At 26.3% G+C, this 27218-nt stretch overlaps 1 protein-coding gene across 1 annotated transcript in view; it reads right to left on the minus strand.

Annotated features, from left to right (window-relative positions):
* The window catches only part of LOC136080706 (uncharacterized), a 172441-nt gene that overhangs the window by 103320 nt on the left and 41903 nt on the right, over positions 1 to 27218 (minus strand). Inside the window, exon 3 of the mRNA XM_065797696.1 lies at positions 9217 to 9666. Coding sequence (XP_065653768.1) covers positions 9217 to 9666 — 450 coding nt within the window. The remainder of the gene's footprint in view (positions 1 to 9216; positions 9667 to 27218) is intronic.

Raw genomic sequence — 27218 nt, forward strand, 5'->3', positions numbered from 1 at the left:
AGATAAATAAACTAACAAGACAGTTAATAAAAATGTTGCTGGAAAAAGGGTTGCAACTGAGTAATGAATTAAAAAACTTTTTAATCCTAAGATAATTGCTTGAGTCAATGTTCAACGTCGTTTCACTTTTGGCTTTAAAGTAGTTTTAATTACTTACCAGGCTTTTTTGAAATTGAAAGAGCGCGTTCTCAAAATGCACGCGGTCATTAGAAAAAGATCTATCAAGAGAGTTGAAACTTCTTACCTTTTGGAATTTAATTATTATTTATTAGTTTAGAAATATTAAATAAAGAATCTGAAGATAAATAATCATTATAAAGATCATAATATGATCTTAATAATGATTATATATCTTTAGATTCTTTTATCTAAAAAATGTAAACGATTTAAAAAATTAAAAGGAGTAGTTCTTTTTCTTTATATCTAATATAAATGTTATATTTAAATTGCTAAACTATTTTCTATACTTCAAACTAAATGTTATTTAAATAGAAAGAATTATTATTTAAGTAGAAAGGATTACTCCTTTTAATTTTTTAAACCGTTTACATTTTTTAGATTTTCTTTCAGCTTTATTTTTTTTAGCAATTTTGTTTTTGTTGAGCTTATATTTTATTTTTAAAAAGAAAATCTGGGTATGGATGAGGTCTTATTATTTTTTATGCAATTTTTATGCAACAAAAAAGTCATACTACTGCTATTTTCATAAAAATGGTTATCACTACTTTAAAACTTATGCGATGCTATTAACTATTTCTGTTCTTTTTTAAAAGTTTTAGATAAAAAAATTTGATATTTTGTACCAACACTGACATGTTACTGTAAGTAAAAGTGAAATTTTGTTGTGATGGTTACAGTTCTTATGAAGAAAAAAAAAATATAGGTATAAGGTATTGTTTGTATGTATATATTTATATTTTGTTTACTTTAAATCTTTTTAAATTTTCGTATGTCACTTTACAAATTTTAGTTTCCACAACTCAAGTTGTATATGTTTATTGTTTGTATATATGCTTTTTCGATAATTATGTGTATGTGGTAATATGTGTTTTATAACTGTTTTATGAATGTGTTTTTATACTAATGTAAAATGTTTTTTAATGGTTTCAGTACGTGGTAATATTAGTTCTATTATTGTTTTATAAATATGTTTAAATATGTTTACAAAAGGTAAAAATATATATATTGTGTTTCTTGTTTATGCATATGTTTATATTATATTGTTTTCATGTTGTCAAAGTGCTGTGACTTGCTAAACGTGTAGAGCAAGATTTGTCTGACTTGCCAGCCAAGTGAAATCAATTCCAACAGCAAAAAATATTTGATTTTTGACAAAAACACGTAATTTTCATTAACATTACTTTCTTGTATCTTTTTTTATAATAAAGCTATAAACTTGAGGTTTTTCGCATTAATTAGTGACTCAACTTCTTTTTAACCATACATATAAAGTACTTTGTTTGACATGGCTTCTTTGGTATGTTGTTCATGTCCTAAGACCAATTTTGATAAAAAAACTTTCCGCGGGACACGTTTTTTTAAAAGTAGTTTTTGAAGGTAATATTTCCTAAGCAACAAAAAACATTTAATTTGTATAAAATTTTCCATATATATCAAAAAACGGACAAAGAATCTAATTGAATAAGGATTTATTTTAGTTCTCAGCGTTTAAAAACTTTAAGGCTAATTTATTTAGAATAAACAAATGTTTTTTGAAAAAAGACTATGTGGAAGTGGCAATTACAGCTATTCCTCAATTTATAATAAGTATTTATTAATGTTTCCTTGAAGAAATGGTACTTAAAAAACTTAATTAGAAATTATGTATGTATTATTTTATTCCTTTGCGTATCGTGTGTTTTGATTTTTCCAATGCTTTTATTAAATCTTTGTCTCTGTCTGTTTGTTTATTTATTAGTTTGTTTGATTGTTTGTGAACATCAAACCTTGCAATCAAGTTTTGAGTCACTAATAATAGATTTACCTCAAACTTTACGTACACACTTATGGTTGATGACAAATTAATATTCAATTATTAGTTTTGTAATGAGTCAATTAATTTAATTAATTTAATTTAGTTTATTTTTTATAAAGAAAAAAATTTTATTTTTAAATAAGTATACCAATTGTTTTAAACTTATACGCGTGTTTACTAAATTTGAATAAGTCGTTGACTTCGTAAACGGAATGCCTGTGGTTCGTGATCCGGATCTTCTTGACCTTTTTGTTTTTTTACACACGCATATAGCCGAATGTTAATAAAATAAAAAAGTAAAATCAGAAAAATTGATTGCAAAATTTGTGTTTTTAAACGTCTAAAAGCATAGTGTTTTAAAAACTCATTTTTTAATTTTACTTTTTGCGCTTGATTTTTGATGTTTTATAATTTATTTTACGCCAAATTTCCAAACTTAAGGTCAAGGCGTTTTGTCAAAAAATTATCAGTTTTTCTTGGCAGTGTTTAGTGTCAAACTCTTACTGCTTTTGGTCGAGGTGCTTATAAGCCTTTATTATTAATTATTCTGAAAATACAAAATAATGTATTTTAATAACAATTTGCATAATGGTGTTACTTATATTCCGTTATATTAGAATGTTATGTTACTTAGGTTATGTTATACTCATATTATATTATTTTATGGTGTGTGCAATTGTTTTTTGTTGTTGTTGTGATGTTGTTTTATTGTTATCTTTTGAGTTGATAGACATTTGGTTTACCTTCACGTTGGTGTCTATTGTTAAAAAATAATAAATAATTTCATTATTAAAAATCACTGCTTTTAATCATTCACTAAAAGCCAAGAGAAATTATTTTGACATATACAATTTATTCTATAAAACTAAAAACCAAAAGCCAAGACAATTTATTTCGTAACCAATTATTTTATAAACTAAAAACCAAAACAAATTATTTTGCCGTATTTATAATTTATTTTATATCAATTTGATTTTTTGTCTATGACGCTGTTTATTACATGATTTTGCTAAAAATACTTTGGAGTCATGATGTACCAGCATAAATTTTTTTCTAAAAGCTAATATGAAATGATAATATTTAACAACTACTACTCCTGTAAATCACAACAGCTTTTCTCTATCACGTACATTGAATACTTTTTTTTTATGTGATGTTTTTCTTTTTAATTAGCTCATTCGTTACATTTTTTTAGTTCAGAATTATCATATAATGTAATAATGGGGTATAGAAAAACAAAATATTTTAAAGTTTTGTGAATTTTTCAAAAACGCTTACAAATAGTTTTTTTAAAGAAATAATAGTGAAGTTTTCAAGTTTTTTAGCTTTTTTGTATTAGCAGAATGTTTATTATTAGAATCGCAGGTTTTTTAATTATTTCTAAAACTATTTTTGTCTAATTTTTTTATTTAGACTAAATATTTTAATCTATAGAATAAAATTTTTCTAAATAAAAAGAAGTAAATTTTAATGTTTAAACATCTCCTAGCTGATTTTTTTTTTTTTAAATTCATAAGATTATTGTATAATTTGTTTTAATCGACAGTTTCTTATATCATTTTTAAAAAATTATTTGAGTGCAATTTAGATTAATAAAAAATTGTTTTGAAAAGGTCACAATCTTCAAGATTCTTTTAAGTTTCTACCTTCAATTAAAAGTGAATTTTAAATGGATGATATTATGCCAGAAGTAGATAATAGTTTAGAAAATGGAAATACTAATAGACAAATTAAGAAATGGAATAGAAAGGCTTAGGCGAGATGAAATTAGATATTATTAAAAAGGTAGATATGATGCTCGGCAAGCAGCAAACAATTTGAACCCAAATGAGGAGATTGAGGTTAGGATAACTAAAAATAATCGTCGCAGAATAGAAAGAGAGTTAGGCGAGATGAACTTAATACTTAGAGAATTGCTAGATTTGCTGCTAGAGACAAAAGAATGCATTGTATAGCAAGAAGAAATACAATTCAAGATTATAGTAATTTAGGAGAAATGAATTATATTTGTCATTTTTTTAGGTGTGAATTATGTTACAGACTTAGATTATGTTACGTAGTTATATTATTGGAGAAAGTTAGAAAACACTTTTACTTTTTAAAAAGAAACGAAAATATTTTTCAATAAATATATGTTTCCTTTAAAATCTTATAAATTATAATCTTGAATTTTTTTAATTACTAAAAAAATATCTAAGTTATAATGACATTAATATATTACTAAATTGTTCAAAAGTTTATTGTTAAGGTGGTTGACTTTTAAAGTAGATTAAATAGATCAAAGATCTTTTTAATCTACTTAATCAGCTACAACTAAAGTATAAATTTACTATCAGTTGTGTATTTGTTTTTCTGTTTAGTTGACAACAATACGGAGAATGGTAGTAAGTTTAAAATGTTTTTTATTTTTTGTAAAGTAACAATAATGTTTTTTAAAATATTGTTGTCTTTTAAGTAAATCAATAGGTTTTTATAATTTTATACTATAAGCCCAAGAACGTAGGTTCTACTTATATTATATTGTAAATAATAAAGAAAAGTAATTCAAATTCTTAATAAGACATAAGACTTTTATCATTTAATATCAAGAAAGTTTAATATAGATTTAATTTCTTAAGTTGATTAAGAGAGAGCTAAAAAAGCTACTAGTTACAAAAGTTAGTTGAATGTGTATTTAGTAGATATTTTAATGTCTATACACTTTTATTGTTTAGACACAGAAGTGAAGAATGAAATAAGTTAGAATTTTTGCTACAACGTATTTGTTAAAAGGAATTTCTTATTTGTATTGTTATGTGTATGTGGAATATTATCATTTGTATGTGGAATATTAAAACTTCAAGTACTTTAGCTTCATTTTATTTTTTGTTCAAGAATACTTGAAACAAAAACCAAGTATAAATTATATGATTAGTATTGTTAAATACATTAAATATATATTATTATGATTTAAAGTTTATTTCAATTTATAGTTTTAGTTTAGTTTATAGTTTTGGTTTTAGCTTCAGTTATATTTTTCTTCCTCCAGACAACTTTATAGAGGAAATTAGGGAAATGGTTAAATCAGTTTTTTTTTTTTATATATTTATATGTTGGAATTATTTTATCAATTAATTTAAGGTATTTTTTTTTATTTTTAGTGTCTGGTAGCAGCATAACTGATAGGGCTTTGTTTTATAGTATGTATATTTTGCATCAAGAAATATATGCTATAGGTGAATAAATTATTTAATAAGATGACATTTTTTAAATAGAAGCATTATATACTATATATTTTATATAAAATATAATTTTTTAAATGTTCAACCCTTTTTAATCCACTCTCATTTTTTTTTTTTTTCACCATTTACATTTGTAGAAGATGATATCTTTTGTATCATCTTCTACAAATAAAAATGGTGAAGTTATGCTTTATATTTCGATTTAAAAAAATTGCAAATAAGTATAACTTTTATTTTATTTTTCTATTTGTAATTTTAGATTCCTTAACATTTGAGAGCTACCAAGTTTGTTGCTTGCAATACCCAGGGCATCTCTCTGAGAGGTACTTCAATAAGTGGTGTACTAATGGAGGTATAAATGACCCCTCTTTCAAATGGAGGGCTAATCCATACCAGATTTATGTTTCCAGAAAAAAAAGTAAAGTTTTACACTGTTATTTTGAATTTGAATGTTATATTTTTGAAGATGTCAAAAAAACTGCCATGTGTTTAGATAAAAAAATTGGGCAATGACTCTGAAGCAACCCATGAAGCTGTTTTAAATAAAGTGCTTAAGTTAACTTATTTTTTTCTTTTTTCAAATTCTTCACAACTTGTGAATCAAACATTTTATGTGATGAAAACTCCTTCAAAACATTTTGCGAGATCTCCACTCTTTCTGATTTTTTTCAAAAGGACAATAATGTGAGTAACCCTCTGTTACTCACATTATTGTCCTTTAATGTTATTTATATTATTGTCTGGTGTAAATTAGTTTATACATTTAACTGCTACCTGTTCATCAACTTCATGTTTGGATATTTGCAGCTAAATATTTCAGGATGCATCAAGAAAGATAAAGAGCCTAAATTTATTTTAAAGCCTGTCATTATAGCTGCCGTGAGGAGGGTCACTGGGTACTTTTTTCGCGGGCACAGGATCAAAATGGGTGGGTAAATGAAAGAAAGGTGCGGACAATAACCAAGTTATTTATGGTTGTCTGGATCAAAATGACACAAATTTAAAGAATTTTGTTGTCAATGATACAATAACGGAGCTAACATGTCTTATGTTTATAAAGGAGTACAAGCCATCATACTTTAGAAAAATCCTCAAGCACTCTACATGTTATGTAGCGCTCATAATCCTAACTTTTTGGTTCAAAGCTCTTCAATCAATAAACAATGTCAATGTCACTTCAATCAGGAAACATCCCCTTAGATAATAAGATAAAACTTACGAAGACGCTTATTGAGAATTTTATTAGACTTAGATTATCTTAGAATTTCGATACAGGGTAGCAAGAAATAAATAAGTTAAGAGGAGATAACTAATATACTTTCCAGAGTCTTATTTAACATATTTAAACTTATTGAACTCTAAAGACTTTATTATTTATGTTGCAGCGTAGTTTTTAACGTATATTATTCAGGTAGCATTTATCAGAAAAATAAATATTGTTAAAAAGACTCTATGAAAAGATTGCGGTGACACAACTCACAGTACCTTCTTTGAGCCCCTCTCTATATTTTATACATGTATATATATTTTTTGTGTAATGTAAAAGTTTCATAGGAGTTTTATGATTTACTTGTTTATGAATAGCAAAATGTATACATTTAATAATAATAAATATATAATACAATTAGCGAAAAATTCATGATTTATATGTGTAACTATGGTCCTTGTCTCAGACTCATCAAAAATAATTGGTGATGGTGACAACAGCAACTTTCTTGCCACGTTAGATAAGAAAACACAATAAGACGCTTCAGTTACACTTAAAAAGATTTCCACTGTCAACAAGAAGATATATAAATTAGTGCTAATTGCTTCAAAAATTCAAAAATGAAAAAAATTCCCAGTGCGATCCTACATGCAAGAGACATCTCCATCTTATTTTAGTTTTTCTGAAAAATGGATTGAGGCAACAATCAGGATATAAAGTAAAGAAGCTGTCAATCAAGTTCGTCTCCAAAAACTTACCAATGAAGCAGAATAGTAGAGAAGCATTTTTAAGAGAACAGTGAAAGTGATCATGCTCATGGTGAAACATAATATTGAATTCGGTGGAATCTCATCAAAGCTGTACACCAAAACAAATGAGAACTTTTTTTGTTTCATCCGATTACTTGATCAGTAAAATCAAAGTTTGATAGAATACTTATGGCAACTTGAAGATGAAGAAAGACGATCGTAAATGCTAAGAGTCAACACTTAAAGCGAGGTCATTATCCTCTTAGTGTCGCGTTTAAAAGAAACTATTGTTAATATAACAAAGTTTGAAAAGTATTTTCTAGGTGTTAAAAACTGCACTTCAGATCTTTGTCACAAAGATGAACTTGTTCACCATAGTCTAAGAAAGTAAATTTGCATTGCCTTTAGAATTGAAAGGTAAAGCTCTTTTTAACCTTCTAATTGAAGAAATAAAGTCTTGTAGACTAGACCTAAACAAAGGTAAAGGAAATGGTTAGGAAAACGGGACTAATACGGCTGCAATTTGAAAAAATATTTAATAATGAATTTCAGCAGAATACTGAAACAGATTCCACACTCACAAGGAAATTTGTTTCTTTTGCTTCTGAGCAGCTAAATAGATGAAAGTTAAGAAAAAGAGGCAGAAAATTAAGAAAACACTAATACTTTATGAAAAGAAGACCGAGAGAATCTTTTAAAAATGTTTCCTCTAACTGACACAATTGTATTGTTTTGAAAAAGCAGAATGGATGGAATGGCCTATATTTTTCCAAATACAAGTTGAAATGGAGGTTCCTATTTGACCTGAAAAAACTACAACCAAAAAATAAATATAAAGAGGATTGTAAAATGTTACAAGAGCACCTTCTGTAAAAAATATTTCAGATATAAATAGGGAGAATTTGTACAATGAATTTCTACACATAGGTTTGATAACTACTGTTTTTGAAAATGGTGTGAGCAGTAGCAGATGGCGGCCAACAAAACGCATTTACCATTAGAAACTCTCAATAAAATTAAATACACAGACTGATAGCACTACGCATATTGCAGACCATCCGAGTGACAGTGGTCAGCAGTGAACTTATTTTCAACAAGTTAATTCAAACTATCGAACATCTATGACCCAAGAAAGATTGAAGTTGCTTGCAATACTCTCCATTAAAACTCAAACTTTAAAAAATGTTTGATCAATCTTATTTTTAAAAATTTTAAACAATTGTGTAATAAATTTGTCAATACTAAAGCTTCCATTTACAACTAAATTAGTTGAATTGTTTGATTTCCTCAACTTATGACATTCTTTGAACTGAGTGTTTATGTATCTCTCTCTATAGTAGATTAGTAGGTGGTGTAAGTAATGAAGAATTGGTTTCAGCGCAAAAAGCTTACATACGCCAATACTACTCGTGTACCGCAACTACTTTTACACCGTGCGTTGCTAACCCTATATAGAGCCCTCAGCCTAAAATAAAATGTTTCCTCATGAGATCTTTTCAAATGCAATCGTCTCTTTTGCAAACATTCTTTTATGTTAATTTTTGTATATACGGTTTCTGTGGTACAAAAGGGTATACTTCATTGACCAAAGCAACAAATAGCTGGCCGAAAAATATTATTTTTTATAAATAATAAATTGCACAAAATTTTTTAAAGTTTTCAAGGTCCAATGTTTAATACTTTAACTTAATTTTGACTTAACTTATTGGCAAAATTTGTAAACAATGTTTTAATGCTTAAACAAAGCAGTGTAATCATTTTTTTTTTTTGTCTGGCAGACTGAAAAATTAAACTAGCAGAATTTTAGCGTGCTACAAAAGTGCAAAGAATAACCATCATCATATTGTTTTGAAATCAAAAATCCTGAAATAAGTTTGCCAATGTATATACATATCGCTTTTGAAAAGCGATATATATATAAACATATTGCTGTATACAAATAATTCGTAATAAAACTGTTAATTGTAAAGCTTGTCGTTAGCTCAAGTGCAACTAGGTAAGTACCTTTTAATCAAGCCAAATAGCAAATATTAGGAAAAAGTTGTTATTAAATTAGTTATTTACCTTGTGTTTTGCTGTAAATTGATAAATTTTTAATTGATCCAAAATTACAACTTTGATAATTTAAGCAATCAACAAAAGTATACAGCATTGCATCAGCTATCACCATAGATTGAGTATTTAAATTTGAAAGTTGAACAGTTCCATTAACAGCAATCATAAAACCATAGTCATTGCTATCCTCAATGAAATTTTGAGAAATATTGATTAAACTCCATGTGTTAGCTGTTATATTAATAGTAAACACATTATTAAAAGTTGAAATTTTTAAGTAAGGTCCGATTCCATCTAACATCAAAACAAATATGTCTCCAACATTATTTCCAACATATATAATTGATGACGTTGAGACTCCAGTATAGAAAATAAGAAATGACACCATATATTCGTCATAAAAAACATTCAAAGTTGTATTAGTGAATTTACTGTTTATTTCTTGAACAAATATTGATCCTAAAATGTATATAAATATAAATATATATATATATATATATATATATATATATATATATATATATATATATATATATATATATATACATAAATATATATATATATATATATACATATATATATATATATATATATATATATATATATATATATATATATATATATATATATATATATATATATATATATATATATATACATATATATATATATATATATATATATATATGAACATATATATATATATATATATATATATATAATATATATATATATATATATATGTATTTATATATATATATATATATATATATATATATATATATATAAATATATCTAAAAATAGATAGATAGATAGATATAGTTATATGTATATATATATATATATATATATATATATATATATATATATATACATATATATATATATATATACATATATATATATATATATATATATATATATACATATATATATATATACATATTATATATATATATATATATATATATATATATATATATATATATATATATATATATATATATATATATATATATATATATGTATAATATATGCAGGATACAAAAATTAAAAATAAACTTATTATATGCTTCATATATCCTTGATTTTGGTCAAATCTGGTATTGATCCCTTTTGCCAGTTTTGGTGGAACCTTTAGGTGAAGTGTTTTAGCACAATAAAAAATCCAATTCTCAAGGCTTGTTATATCCTTTGTAAACCATGTAAAAATGGTAGCATATGACTCTTGTCATAAACTTGCTTTTTTGATTTAATATAAGAAAATCGATTAAAACTGAAAAAAACTCTTGTTTATGCTAGAAAAAAAATTTGTTTAGTATTTATACATCAAACAATGCACACTATAAGAATTCACAGCTAAAATATAAAATAGTGTTATGAACTGTCTTCTTCACGAAAGTTAGTAATATCTTCAGTGGCATTACAAAGTAGGGTTTTATATATGGCAAGTATTCTGTTCTCTACTCCTACAAGAAAAAAGGAGATAAAAAACATATTTATTTTTAGCAAGCTTATCACAGTTCTTTAATTCTAAATATTTTGGTCAAAAATTGTCCCATTTCTTCGCTTTTTTAAAAAAACTGTGTGGCTCATCATGGTAATTACATAGGCCATGTGGCTCATAATGGTTACTGCATAGAACCACTTCCAGCTTGTTAGAACAAAGAAGTAGTTTTTTTGCTTCACTAAATTTAAATGCTTTTTGTTCTTGACAAATTTTTCGCTTCTGGTTTGGGATCAAGTATTGACAAGTCCTGCCGATAAACCATGACTTTTCCAATTCGGCAAAGTATGTTTATATATTCATTAAGCTCAAGAATTTTATCTTTTTTTATATATAGAGCCATATTCGACCTAATAAACGATCTGCTGGCAGATATGAGTGCCCACGTTCTGGAAACGTATGTGTAATATGCAGTTTCTTGAAACAATTCTTTCTTAGAGCAAAAAGCATAGATGCCATATTTATGTTTTTGTTCTGCCCATTGAATGAATCAGAAAACAGCCATATCCATTAGATTATTTTTTTATAGATGTTTAACAGTTGAGCAGATCAAACTAGAATCTTTTTAATTCTCACACTCCAGCCTCGTACAAAAAAACTGATCGTTAACAGACTGAGATTTAATACCCATGTGAATAACAATACCTAGAACATATAAATGAAGCTGCCAAGAATATTAGGTTTCTTCTATTTATAATTTTTGTAGTACAAGATTCTCCACTATGTCAAAGCAGATAGCCATCTTGTTTGGGTGTATATCATTATCAAACTTTAAAATTTTGTTGCTTTCCTTCGGTGAAGAATGACAAGTGCTGTTTTTATTTTATTTTGATCATCAGTAGTATTATGGGTTTTCATACACAACTCAAACAACATAATTCTTTTGCTGGGTATCCAAATGCTAAATTGTAATAGTTTATAAATATCCCATAATAATAATGGTAGGTCATATTTTGAGCAACAGTTGTACTATTTTTATTCAAAAATGGTTAGTATAATTGTTTTTTTTAACCAAATCAGAGGGCAAATAATTACATCCACCTTTTCTTCTATGATGACTTGCTATGCATGTAAAAGTCAGAATATGTTTTTTAATAGCTTCTTTTATTTCAACAAAAAAAGTATGTCTCCAACATTATTTCCAACATATATAATTGATGACGTTGAGACTCCAGTATAGAAAATAAGAAATGACACCATATATTCGTCATAAAAAACATTCAAAGTTGTATTAGTGAATTTACTGTTTATTTCTTGAACAAATATTGATCCTAAAATGTATATAAATATAAATATATATATATATATATATATATATATATATATATATATATATATATATATATATATATATATATATATATATATATATATATATATATATATATATACATATATATATATAGGCTTAAAAACTGCTTTCTTCCTGTGTTCTCCTTTGTTTTCAGGACTTGTTGCTCCATGCTCATACCTTTACGGCTAAATAGTATAAACAAACAAAGTATTGACTTTAGTCAATAAAGCTATTTCAATAATATTACATGCATAACTTAAGCAAATTATTCTGACTTAAAAGTAAAGTAGTTGTAAACGTACACAATACTAAACAAAATGAAGCTTGGCAAACTCAGAGTGTGTATCCTTCAATGAATAACATGTCAAAAATTTATGTTACATTTTTTTCAATGAGTGTAAAATAAGAAAACAAATAATATTGGGTTGTGCTGAATCATTGAGTCCAAAAAAGAAAAAAGTGCTCTCTTACTCATCGAAATGGTTCATTCCGTTAGTTACATGGCTAGAGCCATTATACGTAGCCGAGTTGTGAATTGAAACTACAATAATAGTCCTCATATGTATGGAATAAAAAAAATGTCTCAGAAGTCTATCAACATTTAGAGACCGTGGTAGGAAAAAATTGTTGAGACAAACTTTAAATTCTTTTTTATCTGCATGTGAAATTGCTTCAGAAGCAGATGTAATTGCTAATTTGCGTACGATTTAGCGAGTTATCAGTTATAATTTTCACCTTTTGCGCAAAAAACTTTAGCAAAAATCACGTTTGACAACAAAATACATAAATGATTGAATAACTTTTGCAAAAGACCACGAAAACATGGAAAGACGAGTGGCAACAAATAGTATTTTCTAACAAAAATCGAGTTTTCTTTGATGACCCAGAATAAAGAAAATATTATTTTCAATAACTTGGTGCGCAATTGGGTATCATAATAAATCAGAAACTCTTTTTATTGACAGAAAAAGGAAGGCTGAGGAAAATCTTGTAATTGTTCAAGAATTTTTACGATGTGAAGCATCAGTGAATAGTGGTGAAAATTTTGTTTTTCAGCAAAATAGTTCTAGTTTTTATTCAGCTAAGATAGTAAAGGATTGATTTAACAATAGTAAAACTAAAACATTGAAATGGCTTGCTTAATCCCAGATATGAATATTATTGAAAATGGTTGGGACAGCTGTCACTTATTATGTTAGAAGGTAGTAAACAATTTAGTTCACTAGCCAACTTGAAATCATTCATCGCATGGGATGCAAATTACATTTTGTACATAAATAAGTTGTACTTTTTTCCTTATAGAATAGTCGTTCTAATTTGCTTAATAGATTCTTTAACTTTAGATTAATTTTATTGATTGATTCTTTACCTTTTTGAATAATTAAAGTGATTCAAAAAAATGGCAAAAGTACTCACTCTATGAGTTAAACATCGCTCATTTCTATCAAGTAAAAATGTCGATTTGATAAATTATGTTTTTAGCACTATGGTGAGATTTCTTATAATTTTAAAGCGGTTTATCTCTAACTTTTTTAAATTTGTATATTTAAATCAATCCTTCAATGTGCATTTAAAAAAAGTTTTTATATATAAATATATATATATATATATATATATATATATATATATGTATATATATATATATATATATATATATATATATATATAAATATATATATATATATATATATATATATATATATATATATGTATATATATATATATATATATATATATATATATATATATATATGTATACATATACATATATATATATATGTATACATATATATATATACATATATATATACATATATATATATATATATATATATATATATATATATGTATATATATATATATATATATATATATATATATATATATATATATATATATATATATATATATATATATATATATGTATGTATTTGTTTATTTTCTTAATATTTTACAGTTGGATTTTGATTATTTTATAAACTGTTAATAAATTTTTTCTTATTTATTTTGTGAACTTTTTTTAATAATGTTTTTAAACAATAAAGAGTTTTTTTTTATTATTTATCGGTTACCGAAAACACGTTCGTGATCATAATTTATTTTCATAAATTAAACAAACGTCATTAAAACTTTACGTTATTTAATTAACAATAAAGAAAGTATGATATTACAGGGTGGCCCATAATTAGTGTCCCATCTTAAAAAAGCAATTCCTTGAAAACTAGGGATGGAAAACTATTAATTTTGCTTTGGTTTTTGATATTATTATATATTTTGATCTATTTACTGCTGCCTTCACTCACTTTACTTGTTTTTTTAGCAATGACAAGATCATCACCATATCGGCAAAGTATTATTGATTTTCATGAGAAAGGAGTTTCAGCACGCGACATCCAGACTAGACTCAAAGTGCCGCGAAAGCTTGTTTATAGAACAATTCAACGCTTCAAAGCATTGAGAACAATGTCAGATCGTCCACGCAAAGGAAGAAAGCGCTCCGTGGTGACTGATGCAAAAATCAAGTTCGTGAACGGGTGCGCCGCAACCCAGAACGCAGTATGCGACAAATGGCCAAACAGCTCCAAATTTCTCGAAGTTCTCTTGGAAGAATTACCAAGGATTATCTAAATTTGACAGCTTACAAGAAAAATCCTGCACAGCTTTTGTCTCAGGCATCAAAGCAGAAGCGCAAGGATCGCTGCAAGGATCTCCTCGCCCGTTTCGCCAACAACGCTCATCTCAACATCGTTTTCACAGACGAGAAGATTTTTACAGTTCAACAACATCACAATGTGCAGAATGATCGTGTCTACGCTTCCTCAAAGCCTAATATCACAATACAAAAGGCAGCACATCCTCTTTCAGTAATGGTGTTCGCGGGTATCAGTGCCACCAAGAAGACACCATTGATTTTTGTTCAACAAGGCGTTAAAGTAAAAGCCCAAAACTATCTGAATGACGTTTTGATCAAAGAAATACTTCCATGGAGTCAAAAGGAGCTTCGTAGACATTGTTGGACATTCATGCAGGATAGTGCTCCAGCCCACAAAGCCAAAATTGTGCAAGATTGGCTCGGCCGAAACACCCCCGATTTCATCAAGCACAATGAGTGGCCTCCAAGTAGTCCCGACTGCAATCCAATGGATTACTCAGTGTGGAGTGTTCTGGAAGCTGAAGCGTGCAAAAAACCGCATAAAACGATTGATTCTCTGAAGAAAGCGCTTCAAAAAGCATGGGATTCGCTTTCACCCGCCTACTTGCGTGCCACCGTAGATGACTTTCCAAAGCGTCTTGAAGCTTGTGTGAAAGCCGATGGTCGACATTTCGAAAAAAATCTTTAAATTTTATTTGATATTGTTAATAAATTGTTTATCAAAAAGTTTTATGTGTTTTCCATTCCTAGTTTTGAAGGAATTGAGTCTTTAAGATGGGACACTAATTATGGACCACCCTGTAATAAAATATTTACATCAAATTAAGTTGTGCATTTTTTAAACTATTATGACAAAAAATAATTTTTAAATTTAAAAGGAATTTCTATATTTAATTCCTTAAAATGAAACATAAAACACTTTATTTTTTTTAACTAATTTGTAATAACAACAAAAAAATTTTTTAACAAACTCGTATTTGGCAGGCAAAATGCGAGCTGCGTAACGCTTTTTAATAAAGCCTGATATATATTAAAGTTTTGAAAAATAAACAAAGTATAATAATTTTTGAAACAATTTATAATAAACAATAATAAACAAATTATAATATGTTTTGAATAACAAACAAATAATAAAAAGTTTTGAAAAATAAACAAAAACATTAGCCATCTTTTTTCATAAAATAACAAATAGCCGATTTTATTAAAGCCTTTGAACATTATAGAATTTAAACACCTTTAAGCACTGAAGCACACACCTTCAAACACTGTAGCATAACTGGTTTTCATCAATTTTAAATTTGTTTTTTATTTTACTTTTATGCTTCTGAGCCAACGACATCAGGGGGCGGATAGGTGCGTCAGGGTCACTAGTTCTACTCTCCCTATATATGTATGTATATATATATATATATATATATATATATATATATATATATATATATATATATATATATATATATATATATATACATATATATATATATATATATATATATATATATATATATATATATATATATATACATATATATATATATATATATATATATATATATATATATATATATATATATATATATATATATATATATATATATGACTCGACATACTTCAAGTTGCTTCAATGATGAAAATAGAAACAGCAACCGATATACACGCCAAGAATTTTAAATATGATTAATTATTTTAAATATGAATAATTAAAGTATAAAAAAATCATAAAAGCGTGTTTACTTTGTTGGTGACCAGAATATTGATCTTGTTGACCATGCGTCAATGTTAAATGTTTTGTAAAAAACTTTTACAAAATAATCTCATTCCAACAATAACCAAAGCAACAAGGATCACACAAAGTTCATTTACTCTAGTCGATATTATATTTAATAAAAACTTTTTTAATAACTGCTTTAGTACAGTTTTAATAAAAATGATTTAACTGATCATTTCTAACATTTTATATTACAAACTCCATATTTCTTAACAATACTCTCACCAAAACATATTATACTTAAACGACAGAAAATGAAAACTTCACACCGTAATTTTGCAACCTTTTAATCAACTGTGTTAATTGAAAGCTTCAAAACATTTCACAAAGCTTCTTCAATCACATGATGATAACATAACTTATAAACATTTCTATTGCAACTTTGTCACATTAAAATAAAACATTTACTCTTAAATCTTTTTTATAAACAAAAGATTACTTTTATCTCCATGGTTACCAAAGGTTTACTAAAATCGTCGAGGAAAAAACAGAAACTTTGTAAAAAAATAATATTAAAGCTTTTCTAAACTAAACTAAATATAAAAACTTTAATATATAGATATATAAAAATCAAAAAATACTAAAAAAATGTTACTCTAATTTAATAAAAAATTTTACAAACAATCGGAAACAAATATGGAAAACAGTTGAATAATTAGTCAAAATAAATAAAAAAATTACGTTTCCGAAAAAAAACTTTTATTTGTAGATAATTTAATTTGTTATAAAGTGCTATTAGCTGAAAAAGTTACCAAGAGACTTGAAGAAAATTTTGAAATTTTTCAAAATAATTCCAGTTATTTTATAATTAACGGGTAAAATTTTTTGTCTCATATAGGCAGTTGTTATGGACAATTTTATGTTATAGTAGAATTTAAAAACTTTAGAAAACCCCGTTTAACTTTTTTTGGTAATTTGTTGAGTTTTTATATTATAACTTTAAATAGCAACTATATTAATTTGATTCCAAAATTTTCTAAAACTGTTTTATCCTGCTATTTGCAAAGTATATTGATGTTCATTGTCGTAGCAAGCTTTGTTTAAGGCTTAACATGGTGGTTACCCCATCCCCATAGGGGATGGGACACTTTTAAAAATCTATTAAACTGACCTAAATGTTACTATAACTGTATATATATATTTAAAAATATTTGATTGAATATTTACAGTTTTAATCAAATTTTTTCTCAATTTTTAGATGTTATTGAATAATGAAAGGCAAAAAGTAATGAAATGCTTTTGCTAAATTTGATTTATTTAAGAAATATTTTTAGTAATAAATTAAAGAATTATTGATTTCGAGGTCACAAATTTCACCGCTATTTCAAATAGGTGATTTTAAGACCTGAGTCTCACTCGCCACAGCCTTGTTAGGGCACCTTTGACTTGATAAGTCACCAACCTAAAATATGAGAAGGGAAGGAGGGTGAATCTGTAGAAAGTTCCGACTGATTTCTTTAAAATAAAAATGAAAAAAAGTCCTTAAAAACTTCAAATCGCCCGACTGAATTGTGACAAATGCTTGACTAGCCAACTAAATTTGTCAAAAATTGACTAAAACTTGAAAATTACTTTCTTTGTTGGGTTATAACACTCCCTACCTCCACACGCCCTCCCCCTAAAATTGTCTGTCTGCAATTCTTACTCATAAAAAATCCTTGTTTTATTAAAACACTCTACAAAAATAATACTCAATAAAACTTATTAATCCATAATAGACTTTATTTTGTGTATTTTGTGAATACTTTACATAGTAGTTGAGAGAAGTAAAAGCTAGAACTATCTTGTACACAAGCTCAAACGATAAGTTAACTCGTAAAACATTTATGTTTTGTTGTTTCACAAAAATAATGAAAGTAAAAGTAAAATATAATAATTTGAGAGTTTTAATGCTTTTTAAATAAAAATGTGTTGTTCTTAAGTTTACTATAAATATTTGACTAAAAAATTTGCATTTTTCGCTTGTGGGTCTTTATTATTTTATTTATTATTTTGAAATATTTAAAGAATACCCAAATACTACGATGATTAAACGCATATTCTTGAAACAAGGAAATAAGATTTATAAAACTATGCCATTATAATATCTATAAGTTCATTGCCATAAAAAAATTTTGGTAACTTTGATCAAAATTTCTTGGGAACTTTTGAAAACAAGTGTCAAATTTAAATCTAGATTTCTCCCGTAAAAAGTGTTTTAATTATTATTTAATGCTCTTTCGACTAGATATTTCCTTTAACGAACATGTTTTTATTATTATGACATATTTTCAGCATGCAATGCAGACAATGATTTTAAGGTATTTAGCAGTGCGTGAGTTAGGGATATGGCTTTTTGTGAAAATTAGGGATCTCCGTTTTATTTTCCGTGGAGTTTTTGTGCAAGAATTAAAAAAACTCCTATTGCAAGTGTCAACTTTTAAAGTTTTATGCCCCAGGTCAATCAATTACATGGTGGGTGCCATATGTTACGAAATATTTTCCTCCAAAAGTATACCAAGTTGAATGTCAAAAGAAGCAAAAATTAATGAAATTTAGAAAACGCTTTTTAAAAAAAAATAAAATTGGTTTTTTGAAAAAAGTTGTTGAAAAACTTACATTCAGAAATGAAGTTTTTTTTAGAGCCATTTAAAAAAATATATTTTAAGTAAATAATGGTAGCCATTATGTTGTCAAATGTCATGGAGCATTACCTTTTTTTAGAAGATGACACTTCTCTACGTTATTTTCTGTTAAAAAATATAACTTTTTGTCTTAAAACACATGAAATGAAAATTAACTATAATTACATTTCTGGCGTGGAAAGTAATCAAAAGCATAATATTAAAATGCAGGCACATTTTAATATTATGCTTTTGATTACTTTTTTTTTATGTTTAAATTTTTTCTTAGTTCTGTAGTTAAAATGTGCTTTAAGCTTATTCTTCTTTAAAAGTTAGGTTCACCGTTGCCTTTCTGCTGTCACGAGATTAACAGAGAAGTTTGTTAAGTTTTTTTTATGCCTTCAAACATATTGGAAAGTAGAGAATAAGCACTCCAGGTACCTTTTTAAGCTAAACTAAACCTTCATTTTGAAGGTCGTTTTTTTATGAAACAGCAGTTTCGTTTTCGAAATTTTAAAATGATATAATTGTTTTTAAAGTAGTTTAGGTTTTAAAAAGAAATACTTTTGTAATAAGTGATAAAATCTGTTATTTTTAAAATGATTTATTTTGTCAATTCAAAAATACTACCTTCAAAAAAAACGTTTTACAACTTCGTTTAAATATTTTCAATTAGTTTTTCAATTAGTTTTAATACAAATAAAAGCAAGAGATTAGCTCATAATAGAACCTAACTGTGTTTGTTAAACAAATTTATTTTTGAACACCATAAAATAAACAAATTTTGGTAATATTAAGGAAATGACAGACGGGGATTCAGCATATGGTGCCCTCCCCTTTCGTGCTTCTCAAGCCTGTAATCTGGCGCCCTCTAAAATATAAGTTTCTTATTACATAAATCTGCATTTGTTTCAAACGATAATAAACAAACTAGAAAATAACAAACTATCGTTTACATACCTGCTTTAGAAATTAGCCGCATTTAAAGCAGAAAACAAAATAAAGACCTTTTGTTTTAAAAAAATATCTCTTGAAATCATAATGTACACACACAATGCATTTTTAAAATATTTCGGTGTATCATAGCTACTGTGACTGAACAGTGACAGCTGTTCATAAAACTAATATGGCTGCAAACATTATACAATTTTTTTTACAAGGAGAAAACAAAAATTTATAAGTTAACTGATTTCAATAATTTAGATAAGTTGTTTTTGTATTAAAAATATTTCCGGCAAACCCACGTATGAGATTCTCTTCCCACTTAAAACCAATTCACGTTGACCCTACTTTTAAAGTGTATGCATTAATATCTCTAACTACTAATCTATAATATAATTGCTACAGAAACGTTTAATGTTAAACGTCATTTCAATAGTTTCTATGCTTTGAAAGAGCACGTTCTCAAAATGCACGCGGTCATTGGACAAAGATATCTTAAGCGAGTTAAAACTTTTTACCTTTTAGAATTTTTTTATTATTTACTAGTTTAGAAATGTTGTATAAAGAATCATATTAAGATAAATTATCATCGTTAAGATCATATTATATTTTAAGTAAGAATAAAAAATAGTCACATATAACAATGTTATTAGATATAAAGTAGAAACGATCACTCCTATTAATTTTTTAAAACGTTTACATTTTTGTTTGTTTTAGTTTTTTTTTAGACTCATTTTTTTTAACAGGTTTTTTTATTTTATTCTTTAGAATAAAAATAGAGGTATGGATGAGGCCTAATTATTTTTCATGCAACAAAAAAGTTGTACTAATGCTATTTCCATATAATTAGTTATCACTACTTTAAAACTTCTGTGATGCTATTAATAATTTTTTTCTTTTTTAGAAAATTTAGAAAAAAAAATTAAAATTTTGTGCCTACAATGACTAACATGTCACATGTTATTGTATGTAAAGGGTAAATTTTGTTATGAGGATTTCAGTTCTTAAAAAAAAAAAAAATTGATATTTATATTTATATGTATATAAATATATATATATATATATATAAGGTAAGTATGGGTATTAAGGCCCACCTAAAAAAATGAAAATGTAAAGAAATGCTGATTTTTTTTTGCTGCCAGTGATAAAACCAGATAACTCTAATATTTTAATGTCGAAAAAAAGTTTCACAATTTATTTTTTCTCTAAGTTTGGATTAGTGGGCCTATTACCCGCCGGGCCTTATTACCCACACTTACCTTATATATATATATATATATATATATATATATATATATATGTTTATACATATGTATATATTTCTATATATATATATATATATATATATATATATATATATATATATATATATATATAAATATATATATATATATATTTATATATATATATATATATATATATATATATATATATGTATATATATTTCTATATATATATATATATATATTTCTATATATATATATATATATATGTATATATATATATATATAAATATATATTTATATATATATATATATATATATATATATATATATATATGTATATATATTTCTATATATATATATATATATATATATATATATATATATATATATATATATATATATATATATATATATATATATATATATAAATATAAACATACATATATATATATATATATATATATATATATATATATATATATATATATATATATACACTAGTGGCCATTGAATTAAAGCCACTTGATGGGGTTGCTGTAAAATGAAATATGTATAAAAAAGTAAGAACAACGTCATGCCATTCGGTTTGTTTATATATGACGTCATTATTATTTATGTTATGCATATTATACACGTGTTTGGCTTAGTATTTAATTAAATTTCATGATTTCTTGCTCAAAAACTATAATGTTGTTATTGCTTATTTTAGTGTGATAATGGGAAAAAGTCAGATAACAATGATTTTGTCGAGGGGCAACTTGTAACATTGAATGCTGAGCGTTATTCTCAGCGTGATATTGCAAAGAAACTGAAGATTTCTAGAGGTGCCGTTAAGAATGTTTTAAGATCTGGAGGTGTTTCACGACGTTCCAACTGCAAGGGAGTACGTAAAACAAATCATCGTGATGATCGTTTTTTGAAGAGCATTGTTGTGTCTAGTCCGCATACTTCCTCTGCACGCGTTGCAAGCCTAGCTAGTGACAGGGGTATTCAAGTGAGTGCTAGGACTGTTAGGAGAAGTCTGTCAAATGACTTTGGTCTTGTAGCTCGCAGACCAGCGAAGAAACCTCTAATCACGAAACAACAACTCCTCCAGCGATTGAAGTTTTGCCGTGCGATGAAAGACAAGTCAAAGGAGTGGTGGGAGAGAGTCATGTTCACAGATGAAAGTACCTTTCAGCAGCTACGAGGCCCTGGTTACAATTATGTCGGACGTCCTGCCTCTCAGCGATTCAATCCTAAATACACCATCAAAACTGTCAAACATCCACCAAGCGTCATGATCTGGGGTGGCATCACAGCAAGTGGTCGGTGTAGACTGCACATCTTCGATAAAGGGGAAAAGGTCAATGCCAAAAAGTACTGGGAGATTCTTGTAATCTTCAAATCCACATGAACATCTCAGGAGCAACAATTATGCAACAAGACTCAGCCCCTTGTCACACCAAAAAGGTTGTCAAAAAGTGGTTTTCAGACAACAACATTGAACTTCTTTCCAATTGGCCATCAAATTCACCTGATCAAAATGTCATTGAAAATTGTTGGCAAATTATGAAAAGGAAAGTTGCTGCACATCGTCCTACATCAGAAAAAGACCTGAAAGAGGTTTTGAAGCGTGTGTGGACGACAGAAATAACACCGGAATACTGTAAAGCACTTGCTCATAGCTTGCCTGATCGCATTAATGATGTGCTTAAAAATAAAGGATATCCTGTGAATTACTGACTTTTATTCATCGTTTGAGCTAGAACTTTATTCAGTGTATTGTAAGGTTAAAATTGCATTTAATAATATGCCTGCTAGACTTTGTTGCTAGAGTAAACTGTGTATTTTCCAAAAATTTGCTGCTGGCTTTATTTCAATGGCCACAAGTGTATATATATATATATATATATATATATATATATATATATATATATATATATATATATATATATATATATATATATATATATATATATATATATATATATATATATATATATATATATATATATATATATATTTATATATATATATATATATTTATATATATATATTTTGTTTACTTTGAATCTTTTAAATTTTTCTCGCGTCAATATTAAAAGTTTAGTTTGCACATGTTTATTGTTTGCATATATGCTTTTTGATAAGTATATGTATGTGGTAATAGGTGCTTTATAATGTTTTTTTATTGTTTGTGTATGTGATAATACATGTTATATAATTGTTTTAAAGTGTGTTTAAATATGTATATAAGGTTAAATATATATTGTGTTTATAGTTGGTACATATGTGTATATTATGTTGTTTTCATATTTTCAAAGTACTGTGACTTTAAAAACATGTAGAGCAAGATTTTTCAACTTTGCCAGCCAAGTAATGAACTTATAGCAGAAGGTTTTACGGCAGTGTTTAGGGTAAAACTGTTACTGCTCTAGGTCTAGGTCTTTTCAAACCTTTATTATTAATTATTCTAGAAATACATAATAATGTATTTTAACAAGATTTTGCGTAAAGTTGTTTCTTATGTTCTGTTATATGTGAATGTTATGTTGCTCAAGTTATGTTATATGAATAGTTTATTACCTTATGTTGTGTGCTATTATTGTGCGTTGTTACTGCGATACTGTTTTTTTGTTATCTTTTAAGTTGATAGACAATGTGCTAACCTTCACATTGGTGTCTATTGTTAAAAAAGATAAATCGGTAACTTTATTGATAATAGTCACTGCTTTTAATCTTTCACTAAAAGCCAAGACAAATTATTTTGCCATTCATACAATTTGCTTTATCTCAATTTTATTTTTTGTCCTAGCGCTGTTTATTACATGATTTGGTTTTTACTATTACTACTACTAATCATGATGCAACAGCGTCAATTATTTTCTAAAAGCTAACATGAAATAAAAATATTTATCAACTACAACACTGATAAATCACAATAATTTTTCCCGAAAAGGAACATTTATTTTTATTTTTTGTAAGTAATGTTTTTTTTATTTTTTTACTTATTTGTTACATTTTTTACTTTAGATTTATCAGATAATGTATAGAATATGATATTATGTATAGAACATGTGGTATAGAAGAACAAAATATTGTCAAGTTTAGTGAATTTTTTAAAAACGTTTACTAAAAATTTTTATGAAGAAACAACGTTTAAGTTTGAAAGAAAGGGTTTACAGCGTTTTTATTTTTATTTTTTTGTGTTAGCAGTATGTTCATTATTAGAATTGCATCTTTTTAATAATTTTTTTTATTATTTTTTGCTAAGTTAATTTTTTTTCAAACATTTCCTAGCTGATATATATAAGTATATATTTTTTTTCAAAGTCATTAGATTATTGTAAAGTTTATTTTAAATGACAGCTTCTTACATATAAAAATTATTTAAGTGTGCTATTTAAAGTAAAAAAAAAATTATTTAGGAAAGATTACATTGTTTAGGATTTGTTTAAGATTTTGTATTACTATTTTCAAATAAAAGTAAAGTTTAAATAGATGATATTAGGCTAAAAGCAGATAAAATGGAAATGTTAATAAGCAAGTTAGTCGTTGTAGAAATGAAAGAGATAGGATAATGATGAAAGCTTGGTTAGGCGAGTTGAAAATAATTGTCGTAGAAATGAAAGAGATAGGCTTAGGCAAGATGAAATTAATTAAGATAAAAAGCTTGAAATCCTGCTAGATACGAAAGAATGCCATGTATAGCAAGAAGTAATACTATTCTAGACTTAAGTTATTTAAAAGAAAGAAATTATATTTGTCCGCATTGAGGTGATAAGAATTATTCTGATAAAATACATTTTTTATGTTGGCATAATGGCACAAAGGTAGATTTGTCAAAACCTTAACATTTTCCACAAGATTTATTTAAAAGAAAACATACAGATGGAAATGCCAATCTAAATTTTCCAAAATATATTAGAAATTATAATGTCTGTCTTTCTTTTGCTTCACATAAAGTTAATGTAGTTCAACCCATGATTCATGGCCCACCATTTTTTAGATTAAGTGGTATAGTTTTTCATTGTATACGTAATCATTGGCTAATTCAAGATGTTCTGCCGCCATATTGTCAACTAAACATCTATGATCCACTTGCAGCAGTAAATTTTAGAATGCAACAACGTGGAAATGATCTTCGCTTAAATGACTTATTTTTTCGATTGCGAAAAATTATTAGTGAAGAGAACCCATTTGCTCTTCCATTAAAAACCATGGCTGAAGAGGACGATGAAGACATTCATCAAGCAGCTTTGGAAGGTCGCTCAGTGTCAGTTGTAAAAATGTCTTTACTGGAAGGGCAAGAAAGACGTCGCTATAATCTCCCTTCAGATAACGAAGTTGCAGTTGTATTGTACATTTGTTTCTAAAAAACTTTAGGTTTATTTTATTTTTTCTTGTAGGAGAGTTAGAACAAAAACTTAGTATAAATTTAATGATTACTATAGTTAAATAAATGAAGCATTTTTATCTGTACCTCAGAAGTCAAAGGTCAAATGTCACATTTTAAAAAATATTCAGGAAAGAAGAAATAGTAAAATAACTCTTCTTTATTGGCTTATTCTTAAGGGTTAAATTTGCGTAATTTTTTTCGTATTTTCCTTAATTTGCCTATAGACACATGATATATAATTTTGACAAAAAAAAATTAAAAGTTAAATAAAAAAAGTGAAAGTCATTTCTGGACAACAGAAGTTTTTCCTTAGAACATTATGGAGACACAAGACCTTTTATATTGACCGCACTTCGTTTCACAATGTTGTTGGACAACAGTCTTTATACCTCTGCAGATACTGAAAAAACTAATAAGCTGTTATATGTTTTATATATTTTGTATGGAGAAATATGTGCAACAGGTGCAAGAATTTCTTAATAATTATGACATTTTTTAACTGTTCGTGTTTTACTTATATTTTACTAAAATTAATTTTTTTATATGATTAACCCTTTTTAATTTACTCTTTTTTTAAAAAAACAGTTTATTTTTAGCATTATCTTCTTACCTGAGAAATTAGAGAGGTTTTGCTTTATATTTTGATTAAATAAAATTGCAAATATTTATAAATTTTATTATATACTTCTGATTGTAATTTTAGTGTTGTTAACATTTAGGAGCTTTTGTGATTTTAGATTCGTTAATATTTGAGAACTACAGAAATTTTTGCTCACAACACCCAGAGCCTCTCTCGGAGAAGTCTTTTAATAAGTGGTGTAGTAATGGCGGTATAGATGAGCCCTACTTAAAATGGAGGGCCTTTCCTATTGGGGTGTTCGAAGACAACAAAGAAAAAACAGTAACCTCTATATATATAACTTGATATTGTTGATATTGTACTGATATTTAAAATTTTTTGTTGCTGCTTTTCTTCGGTGATTTTTTTATTTCTTTTTTTTTTTTTTATAATATGTTTTTGTATATTCGATTTGTTTTGGTCTATTTTAAATAAAATTTTATTTGTTTTTCACCTATTGAACTTAAATATAGTTAAATTGATTCATTACCCAGTTATCATAATATAATGATGCTACATTATATTGTTAAAAATAATTAGCGGTTTAATCTACCAAACCCACTGCTTTTAAAATTTACTTTAAGCCAAGACAATATATTTAGCTAAATAAATGCAATTTATTTATATCTCAACTTGATTTTTTTCTTTTTAAAGTTTATAGTTTGAATCCTTGAAGCATTAGTTAATTTGCTTTTTATTTAAAATAGTTTAAATCCATTGTGACGTCTTTAAAATTAGAATAAAGTTCACTAAAAACCAACATGAAATATCGTCAATAAATAACACCGACAAGCTGCATAATGACAACAATTAATGTATGACAACAGGTTACCGAAAAGCAAGTAAATTGTTATCCAATTTTTTTTTTTTTCCTTTTATGTCTATTTATCTGTTTCAATTTTTATATTAGGTTTGTTATATGACACAATAATACAGTATTAAAGATCAACTTTTTTATATTTTTCTAAATTTGATATACACATGTTTGATCGTAAATTAACTTTTTTTGTTTGAAAC

This window comes from Hydra vulgaris, chromosome 05 (assembly GCF_038396675.1).
Source record: "Hydra vulgaris chromosome 05, alternate assembly HydraT2T_AEP".
Classification (NCBI taxonomy): Eukaryota; Metazoa; Cnidaria; class Hydrozoa; order Anthoathecata; family Hydridae; genus Hydra; species Hydra vulgaris.